The 11063-nt window shown below is 41.2% G+C and overlaps 1 protein-coding gene across 5 annotated transcripts in view; it reads left to right on the forward strand.

The window, feature by feature from the left end:
- AKAP11 (A-kinase anchoring protein 11) overlaps positions 1 to 10804 on the forward strand; it is a 62613-nt gene extending 51809 nt beyond the window's left edge. For 2 of the 5 annotated variants that reach the window (XM_084844923.1, XM_084844924.1), the window contains exons 10-11: positions 2960 to 3120; positions 7512 to 10804. In XM_084844923.1, the coding sequence (XP_084701049.1) occupies positions 2960 to 3120; positions 7512 to 7661 (311 nt within the window). In that variant the 3' untranslated portion in view covers positions 7662 to 10804. The remainder of the gene's footprint in view (positions 1 to 2959; positions 3121 to 7511) is intronic. The other 3 variants (XM_084844922.1, XM_084844925.1, XM_084844926.1) reach the window with 3 other exon arrangements.
- The last annotated feature ends 259 nt before the right edge of the window (positions 10805 to 11063 follow it).

An 11063-nucleotide genomic window follows, 5' to 3' on the forward strand; every position in this document is an offset into this window, starting at 1 on the left:
CTGTGTTTTAATAGGACAGCGACACCCCACCTTGTAAGTTAGCTTGCTACTCGCCCATAAGTGTGATGCGTAGGGATCACCAAGAAGAAAGACAGGTTACCTGTAACTGTAGTTCTTCAAGCCATCATCTGTGTATTCACACAACCCACTTCCGTCCCCTCTTGGGTGTCATACTCTAGTTCGATATTGGATTACTGAACGTATTTCCTGTCAGTACTGAGGCTACAATGTCAGTCTCAAGGAACTTAGGGTATAAGTGGGAACTCACTAGGGAAATGTGCACATTTACTCAGGGTGCAATCCTATGCATGTTTGGATAGAAAAAAGTCCTACAACTCCTAGCATTCCCCGGCCAGTTGTAGGACTTTTTTCTGTCTAAACATGAATAGGATTGCGCTCTAAATAAATGAATTTGAAGTGTATTTGAAAACCAGTCCAGTCACAGGTGTCTTTCTGTACCAACTTCAGTCTAATAATAATAATAATAATACCTCAGACTTAAATTTCTTGTATAAGATTGCTACATCATTATGCATTGAATAAGGAGAATCCCTGTCATTTCTTTGGTACATGTATTGCTAATTTTGCTGTGTTTTCTTGGTTTCAATTGTTGTATTCTGCCCTGTGAATTCAGTGGAAGACCTGGATATACATGTTTCTGAATTTCTAAATAAATAAAGGCAATAGCCCTTTCCCTTTGTTGTTCCCCAGCAAATTGTATTCAGTAGCATACTGCCCTTGAATCAGGAGGTTGCCTATAGCTATCATGGCTAGTAACCATTGATAAACTTAATCATAAATGCAACTAGTTCCCTTTTAAGGCCATCCAAGCTAGAGACTATCTTTTGGCAGCAAATTCCACAACAGATTCTATGCTTCTTTTTATCTGGTCTGAATCTCCTGCCAGTCAATCTCATTGGATGACCATCAGTTCTAGTACTATGAGAAAAGGAAGAGAAGACCCTGTCCACTTTTTTCACACCAGGCATAATTTTATAATGGTGCACCATTTCAGTTTCTTTACTTTTTCCAGCTCAAAAACTAGAAGTGTACACAGCACTACACACAGTTTCCCAAGTGTGGGTTCACCATTGTTGTTGTTGTTGTTGTTGTTCAGTCGTTCAGTCGTGTCCGACTCTTCGTGACCCCATGGACCATAGCACGCCAGGCCTTCCTGTCCTGCGCTCTTTCCCGGAGCGTGCTCAAGTTCATATTCATTGCATCCATGATGCTATCTAGCCATCTCATCCTCTGCCGTCCCCTTCTCCTTTTGCCTTCAGTCTTTCCCAGCATCAGGGTCTTTTCCAGGGAGTTTTCTCTTCGCATTAGGTGGCCAAAATATTGGAGCTTCAGCTTCAGTATCTGTCCTTCCAATGAGCAGTCAGGGTTGATTTCCTTTAGGATGGACTGATTTGACCTCCTTGCAGTCCAGGGGACTCGTAAGAGTCTTCTCCAGCACCACAGTTCGAAAGCATCAATTCTTCGGCGCTCACCCTTCCTTATAGTCCAGCTCTCACAGCCATACATTACTACTGGGAAAACCATAGCTTTGATTAGACGGACCTTTGTCGGCAAGGTGATGTCTCTGCTTCTTACTATGCTGTCTAGGTTTGCCATAGCTTTCCTCCCAAGGAGCAAGCGTCTTTTAATTTCATGGCTACAGTCACCATCTGCGGTGATCTTGGAGCCCAAGAAAGTAAAATCTGTCACTGCTTCCATTTCTTCCCCTTCTATATGCCAGGAAGTGATAGGGCCAGATGACATGATCTTAGTTTTTTTAATGTTGAGTTTCAAACCAGCTTTTGCACTCTCCTCTTTCACCCTCAACAAGAGGCTCTTGAGATCCTCTTCGCTTTCTGCCATTAGGGTGGTATCGTCTGCATATCGGAGGTTGTTGATAATTCTCCCGGCAATCTTAATTCCGACCTCTGATTCATCCAACCCGGCATTTCTCATGATGTACTCTGCATATAAGTTAAATAAGCAGGGTGACAATATGCAGCCTTGTTGTATAAGATCATTATAATACTGGCAGTTTTATTTTTGATACCTTTCCTAATAATTTCTAGTATGGAATTTGCCTATTTCACAGCTGCCCCATACAGAGTTGAAAACTTCATTGAAATATCTATCATGACTCCACTATCTTTTTCCTGGTGAGTTGGCACCAGTTCAATGAATATGTGAAGTCAAGATTTTTTTACTCAATGTGCATCACTTTATAGCTGCATTGGACTGCATTTGACATTTTAATATGCATTCCCCAGTTTGGAGCTCTACAATCCCCTTTTGTTTATACCACCGTGAATAATTTGGTGCCATCAGCAGACTTGACTACCTCTGCTCAGCCCTGACTCCAGATCATTTATGAGCAAGAATTTTCCCAATGTCATTATCTACAGAATTACCTACATAATTAATTGACAGAGGGAGCAATCCTGAGCGTCCTCAGGACTATAGGATGTCTCAGAAAATCCCTTCCAAGGTCAGAGACAGTGCTCTGACCTCGAAAGGGGGAGTCAGAGATCCGCCCCCGCTGCCTTACAGCAGGCACAGAGAGAACCACACTGGCTGCATTTCCGAGGTCAGAAAATCAATCTCAGACAGGGGGAATTGGGGCCGTTTTAGTCGGCAGGGAGGGGAGGAGACTGGAGAGGTCAAGATATGGTTTATCCTGAGCGTCCTCAAGCCTCCTTTCTTTCCCCTCCAAAACGCCCTCATTAGACAGGCTGAAAAACCCATCTAGTGAAAATATAGGGGATCGGAGGATAGGGAGCCAAAGATCACCTCTGCTGCTGCTCCCGCGCTGCCAGCTTCAGCCCAGCAGGACGTAGGAATCTCGGAATCCTCCGGGTTCGGGGGCTTCTGACCAGCAAGAACACAGTCCATAGGATTGTGCCCTAAAATATTTTGGCTAAGTAACAGAACTTTCATTTTAATTCTGTTTTGCTTGTAATAGGGCTGGCAAGTACAGGAAAGGCATTGGTAATTATAAATGTTGACATAGGACCATCCATGGTGGATTCCCAGCTAAGAAAGACACTGCAGTGGTTGACCGCTTCAGAAGCAGAGGTGGCTGAACTTCATTTTCATGATGGTGCCCCAAAGGAATTTGTTCTTGTGAGTAACAAAAGTGCTGGCACTATACAAATTACAACTGCAATCCTGCAACTGTGTTTATCTCACTTTATACAGTAATAAGCAAGAGCTGAAATACCTTTACAGTTGTGATTAATAATGGAATAATCAGGTAACTCCCATCAATACTGTATTCAGAACTGTCTCCAGAGCAACCTGGATAGAATTAGAGAAATAGCTGTGGGTAACTCACAAATTAGTAGCTTTGCCTGATAACATTCACCCTAAAATTCTTGGAAGTCCAGCTATGAACCATATAACAAATTTTACTGCAGTACAGTTGGCTTGTTTTAGGTAGGTACTGTTCTTTCTATATGCTTGAAACCATGCTTTGCCCTTCCTTTTCCTTTTCTCCTTCCTTGCTGTTGCATTTGAATGAAGACAGAAGACTAGACTGAATTCATATATTAAATATGAATTTAATTGTGATTAGGCAGTTGCAGCAGATAGCTAATGTGAGATTGGCAGCCACATGCAAGAGGACCTTTTCCTTTGCTGTTCCTCAGCTGTGGAATGACCTTCCAGTTGAAATGTGCCTGCTGACCTCTCTGAATGTTTTCAAGTGGGAGTTAAAGACTCTATTATTCCGGCAGGCCTTCGCTTTTTAGAATTCTTGTTTCTGTTTGCTGATTGTTATATACCGTTTCTAGGCTGTATTTTTTTTATTGTCGGCTTGTTTTTGTTTTTTTGTAAAATTGTTTTTAACTCTGTATGCCTCCTTTAGCATTTTGTATATAGGCAGGTTATTAATTGAATAAATAAATAAATAAATAAATAAAAAGTAATAAAATAAATAACAAACAACAAAAAGACAAATTATCAGAGCTTCATTTTTTCCAGAAAATTTTGTACAACCTCAGGGTCATGTGTTTCCTCTCCCCTTCCACATGCAAGGGGAGGAGAGTGAAAGCTTCTGCTCTCACTTTTGAACTAATCACAATACTTTCTGGTCTCTGGGCAGTCCCACGTATGGGTTCAACTCTACCCAGAGTTGTAGAAGATGAGACCAAGCACAGGCACAGAACCCTTATGTGGGATTGCACAGATGACTACTCAAAGAGCTACCTTTAAAGGTAAGCAACCAGTCTTTTCCCATTATATCAGAGCTCAGGAAACTGTGGTTTATTCTAATGGTGGTTAGTTAAAACAAACCACAGATCCCAAGTGTGGATGCAATGGGAACTCTGTTCAAAAGCAAAAGTAGAAGTTTCAATTTCCTTGCATGTGAAGTGGGAAGTGTGCAAGACTTGTGCAGGCTTGCTCCCATACCAACAAATGGTTGTTTTTTGAAATTTCAGGTTTTTAAATTGATTGTTTTGCTTTTGCTTATTGTTAAATATAATGGAAAATATTTTAAAAACTACTGATAAAAAGTTTCCACACCCATTGCCATCTCAGTTTCTTTTGAACATACAAAATTCCAGTGTTGTTGTTTTATAAAAGGAGTTGTCATGCAATGCAATTGTTGCTTGGTTTTGAGTAAGAGCTCCCTCCAGCCACAGTTGTAGCAGTAGCTCAAAGTGTAAGCAGGAGTGTAAGATAACCTTTCCACTAGCGGGCAGCATGGGGCTTTGGAGAAGACCTTCAGAGCACCTGCTGTCTGGGGGTCTGGATAGCAAGGGGGGAACCAAAAGAGGCATGGGAAGCTACCTCCTTTGCTATCTTGTGGTAGGTCAAAATGTGCAACCACATTAGTCATCAAATGGGCTTGCTAACTTTTTCCCTTTAACAGTTGTGTAGTGAGCAGAAATTCAGCATGTGAAGCTTTTGCCATTGGTGTATCTTGAATGATGCTGAGAAAAGCTCTAACTGCTGAATTGTAACTTAGAATAAAGCCATTAGAGGCAGGGTTAGCCAACCCTAGAGCAGGGTTAGGCAACCTTTTGGGGCCCGCAGGCACATTTGACATATTGAAAAAGTATCCCAGGCACCATCACAAGTTGCCATGGGAGGTAAAATGTTGGGAGCACCCCCTTCTCTGGATTTTCACCCTTTCTGGGTTTTCACTTTCCTTCCCACCTACCCCATCAAGCCGTATTTCGACAGGGCACCCTTTCCCCCAGCTCTGTTAAAGCCAATGGAGAGAGATCTTGCTCCATACACTTTAATAGGGATGGGGAAAAGGGTGCCTTACCAAAAAACAGCTTGGGGGAGAACTTACCCCCCACCCACCAAGAACCCTTGGAGTAACAGGGTCTTTGTGTGTGAGCGGGCTTCCTTTCCTCCCAGCTGTTTTTTGGTAGGGACCCTTTCCCCCCCTACCAAAAAACAGCTGGGAGGAAAGGAAGCCCGCTCACACACAAAGACCCTGTTACTCCAAGGGTTCTTGATGGGTGGGGGGTAAGTTCTCCCCCAAGCCGTTTTTTGGTAAGGCACCCTTTTCCCCACCCCTATTAAAGTCAATGGAGTGAGATAGCTCCATTGAGTTTAATGGAGGTAGAAAAGTGTGGCGATCATAGGTGCACTTGGGCATCTTGGCAGGCTCTGGTGCACCCACAGGCACCAGTGTTGCTGACCCCTGCACAAGAGTCCTGCCAGGACAAAAGGTTGGCAACATTATTGCTGAGGTATGAGCTGTGTTCATCAGAGCAGGTCCAGGAAGCTATTGCTGGCAAAGTCAGAACTAGCAACCTAGTTCTGAGCAGACAGGATTGGAAAAGGTGGGTGAAGCAAAGCATTAAAGAGAGAAACTCACAAATACAGATGCAGCACAATTGAATCCAATATACAAGCTGAAGACCAATCCACCAGCAGCCAAGATTGGAAACAATGAGATCTGAGCAGACTATTTCTCTAGGCTGTAAGTGAGGAGAGATTACTAATTCCTGCGTGCTACATAGTGTGATATAGGCGTAGTTCTCATAAGTAGAAGATAAACTGGTGATCCTGTTTTTTATCCATATCATGACCATGGGGACTTATAAGACTGAATATTCCTTTATATAAAACAATCACTGCACAGAAACAACTACCGTATCAAGATGAAAAGTGCACTTGAACTCTTCTTTGGCATGTAGGGTTTTTTTTAATGTGTAGGAATTGGATTTATTGTGTGTATAGGAGCACATTCAGTCATGTGAGACCCCCACCCACATTTTGAAGTAGTTCAGTTTGTCTCCTGTGTTTGAGAACTAGGCCTAAGGCACACACATGGGGAATTGGTGCCAGAAGTCAGCTTGACACAGTAGCACTCACAGAAACCTACCAATGTCATATAAGTTTGCATTCCGGTAAGGGCTGTTGGAATCCTTATCCTTTTTGCCTGGTCTTCAGATGGCTTATTCCCAAAAAGTACTGTGAAGAACATAAACACATTAAGTGTGATCTGTTAGGTCAAAAGAGACCTCCAGAATTTGCATAATTCCAAAGTATTCAACCAGGGTAGTAACCAGTTTCAATTTGTCAGTGACTCTGTGCATATCATCCACCATACACATGTGTTTCTGTTCAAACTGCTAGACAAGGAAAACACTTTCCTCAGGCCTTTTGAGGAGAAAAGTGATTGAACTACATCAGCTTAATTTGTAGTTGGAAATTTTAATTTTCTGTTTTGTGGACCTTTACATTTCCTAAATGTGCAAGTCTGGAGTCAGTGGTTTCCATTGAGAATAGAGTACATATACCCAGGAAACCACACTTTTTGTCATGGAAGGATGGAATGGGGAGAGAGAGGGTTGATGGGGACAGAGACAAAGAGATCTTTTAGTATTCATTTGTGCAACTGTTGAACACCAATTAATGGGGATGGTGATAAGTATATTAATTTTCAGGTACAGAAACTTTTTTGCTGTTGTGTGCTACCCACATAACCATGGACCACAGAGCTTCTAGGAATGTCACTCTGAAAAGCATCTTTAAGGAAACCAGAGGGAAGAAAAATATCTGGACTTTGAGGGTGCCTTGCTTTTGCAGCTGTAAAATATTAACCTTTTTTGGCTTGTAATTTTAATACCATGGGTGTTAAGTCTTTTTTTAAAACAAGGAAAGAAGGGTTAACGTCTACTTGAGCCTCCCTAAATGTAAGTTAACAAAAACAAAGACCAATGGCTTGACCAGAAGTACTCCCTTTCTTGCTGACACTGAGGGAGGGAATGTAGTGAAACAAAGTTAATTGCTGCACTGACTGTCTTTAATTAAAGCCAAAGTCTTTTGTGGGGATGGGAGGGAAAGTGATTACATGGATGTGATTAGTGGAGACAGGCCAGCATTCCATGTCAAAAGAGGAGTGATGGGGATTTTGTAGGGAAAGGGTTTTCTCATGCTTGAAGAACTAGCATTGTAACGTACCCTTACATTTTAAATAAATGCTTTACCACGGGCTATCACATTTCAATTTTACTTCTAACTCAAACTGGTTTTTGTTTGGGTTCTAGCTTTCAAAGAAATTGCAAGAGAGAGGCTGGAAAGTGGGAGACCTCTTTCAAGCAGTGCTGAAGTACTGTGAAGTAATGGAGAAGGCTACTGATGGAGAGAGAGCTCTGGAAAGCAAAACATTCTTTGGATGGCTTCAGGAACATGTCTGAATATCGATGTGCTATTTTTGTTACTTCATGCCTCCTTCAGAAGGATGGAAATATGTATCATACACATCACCTAGCAAATGTACCGTTGTTTGCATTGTGAGAAACTTTGGGGTGAAAGTAAATGTAGCTGTACTGTCAGATGCTTTGTGATGCTCTATATGCTTTCTGTCCCGTGCATATCTTCATAATCAGTCACTCCATTTAGTCTGTTCTCTTGGACTTATAGGTATGCTGTGTTCAGCCTATTGCAGTGGTGAGAAGAATGAATTTGTCTATCATGTGTGTTAAGGGTTTTAACCAAGCTAGGACAAACATTGTACTACCTTAATCTAGTGCATTTCGTCTTCCCTCTATTTCCTTGCCTCCCGCTTTCCTGTCTTTTTTCTCTTAAGGAGATATTCAGTGAACACAGAGTCCACTGATAGTTCACCACTGCCACTTTCTCTACAGTACAGCAAGACTGGCACACAAACTCTATTTCTTATTGTTTCTCTGCTGCCTCTAAGGAGTTTAAAGCAATTTAAGATGAACATGAAAGTAGAGCAGGACCAAATGGGATTGGGATGTTGTTGCTTTTAAGGGGCAGGGAGGATCGCTATCAATATGCATCACAGAGTCTAATCACTCTGGCCTGTGAAACAATGAATGTTCTTTCTTCACTACTGAAGAATGGTGGAAGGTTGTATTTCTTATAAATTAACTTCTTGTATTGGTTATAGCTGTGGATATGCGTGCCAGATGCACGTTCTAAAGAGCTCCAGTGTTTTATTTCTTATTTAGGATTCTTTGGCAAGAGTTCTTCAAGAACAGGTCTCTGTGTTTAAATAACATACGTTTGCTCTCTTTCTATGTAAACTGAATATGCACAAAGAAAACGTGTAATATCTGGGTTGCTTTTTAATGTGTCCTAGTGAAATTGGCCAGTAGCATAAGAATTGTTAGACCACCAGTAGCTGGATGTTTGTACTTTATAAGGTGGCTTCAAAAAGCATATCTGATTTTTTTTTTAATCTCCAAAGTACTGTCCCAGGACCAATGTTTCATCTTTTTACATTAAGTTTTTATTTGGGACTTTTTCTGTAAACAGCTGTTTGTATTAAAGTAGATTGAGAACAATGCAATTAAGAAGCTTCGTCATTAGTGTGAGACATGTTAGCATTGCATAGCTATTTTAATTAACTCATTTTGGGAGTGGGATCATAAATTTCAAAAAATACAGGTCCTCCACACTGCAGTCTGGGTAAAGCTGAACTTGTTTGTATATCAGAAATGGAGAGAGATGTCTCTACTTGGCCCTCTGACCATCTCAATGCTTAATTATTGGGGCAACAACCACCTTGTATCTGATCCTTATCAGTTGAAGGGCAGCACTGCAAAATTGATGTTGCACTCCAGCAAACACAGAAGATACTTTTTGTTTGTTTTACTCCCAGTAGGGATAAAAGTGCTGGTGCCAGTCTGGAAGCAAAATGCTGGTGGCTCCCCTAGGGCTTCAGCTTAATTCAGGTTACAGCATTTGAAGTACAAATACACTCTCAGTTTTTCATTGAACATCTCCACTTTCAATATTATTTTACCTTGCAGGGTGCAGTTTTTGATCACTGTATTCACTTTAGTTTTGAGCCACCTTTGTACATTCCTGTTATAGCTGAAGCCATATTGAAAACAGTAGTTGTTCTGATGTAAAGTTTGGATATTATTTAATCCTAGACTTTTTTTTTTTTTAGTTGGAAATGCAGTTGATGTGGTTAGTTATGCAGAGTTAAGGTAATTCACAGCCTGACTTAATGTTGAGGTAATCTACTTGGAAGGAACTTCCTTGGAATGAAGTCTGTGGAAATTACTTCCAAGTTTGGAAGTAATAATCTGTTCGGGATTATAGTACCAGCTGGCCATTGATAAAGATAATTATGAGTAGTGATGTACAAGTTTTGAACCCCGAGGCCTTAATTTGAAGTACAAAAGAATGGTCTTTATTCTTTAAGCACCCAGGTACTGTGAAATCAGGTGCCATCATGGGAACTGTAGCTACTTGACATGGGGTAAATAGCTGCAGACTATGAAGGTGACTGGGGCGTTGGTTCCTGAACCTTTTCCCTCACAATAGCATTGCACTCTTAGATGAAGCCTAATGGTTTCTTTGCCACCTCCTTAGTATGGCAGGGATCCTGAGGCAAGTAGAAATTCAGCAGATGCAGCTTTCCATGGCACAGACATGCAGGATTGACATCTTTGCCTGTTGAAGTTTTGCCTAGAACGCAGCTTGAAGGCACAGAAACCCCACTGAGGAAGGAAAAAGCTAGAAGCATGTATTGTGAACAGCTGGGGAAGGAATGATAAAAAAGTCCTTGTTGGCTTCCGTGTCAGACTCTGAACCCTGCTACGCTCAAGTAGCCCACTTACCTCCAAATGAGGAGGATGCTTAATAGGCATGTGTCTCTATGAGCACAGCTGTCCAGAGGTGGGGATTAAGGAGCTTCAAGAGCATAACCCCAAGGGCATCTTGGGCAAGGAACCTTTCATCCTTTCCAGGATTCTTCACCAGAGTTTGGTGTGCTGGGAAGGGTCCATGTCTTCAGGTCTAAACCACCTCCAAGCTCAGTTGCTGGGGTTCAAGGGAAGGTTCAAGCCCTGGTCTTATTCAAGTCTGAACAGCAAATCCAGAAGTAAATGGTTTAAGCTTTGCAGCTGCACTGCACTTTGGTTACTGCTGTTGGTTTGCTTTGTTATGCTTTTCCTATATGACAAGCAAAGAATATGGTGTTTTACATGCATTCCCAGTATATGTAAACACAGCAAAATACATGTGTGAATGATGAGTGTGAACTACACACAGTTTTCATGCTTCTTCCTACACCTGGTAGTGCTTTCTGTTCAGGAAGTGCATAACCGTCAGAGTGACCCTTAGTGTGACAGTTATAAACCTAAAAGCAGTTTGAAAAGTATAATTGTTTAGATATACCTGTAGTAAATGAAGCTGACATGAAGAAGGTCTTTCACTGTGCAATGGTGACATTTTGTTGTTTTTAGATACCGTTAGTTACAAGATGTGAATTTCAGGTTGCACTAAACTTGTCTTTGTTTTAGCAGTATCTTAAAATAAATTGTATATAAATAAAATTATTTTCTGTGCAATGATTTCTACATATTTGTCATGTAAATTGTTACCTTTTGCTGTTATCTCTTTCAAACAAAAGCAGGGTTTATTGCATGAAACTTCTTAGATGGGGGATCTTGTAATTTTGGACGCGTTTCTTAACTGAGTATATTAGGAAGTTGCTACAGAAAACTGCAGATGTCAATCAACTAAAGTGATGCTTCAACTAAATTAATTCATCATATTATTGGCCTGAAGTGAACTTCTGCTCTTAGCAACACCTTGTAATCATGTAATGCAATATC

The sequence above is a fragment of the Heloderma suspectum genome, chromosome 3 (assembly GCF_057233095.1).
Source record: "Heloderma suspectum isolate Gila_16-S chromosome 3, 16-S_ref, whole genome shotgun sequence".
NCBI lineage: Eukaryota > Metazoa > Chordata > Lepidosauria > Squamata > Helodermatidae > Heloderma > Heloderma suspectum.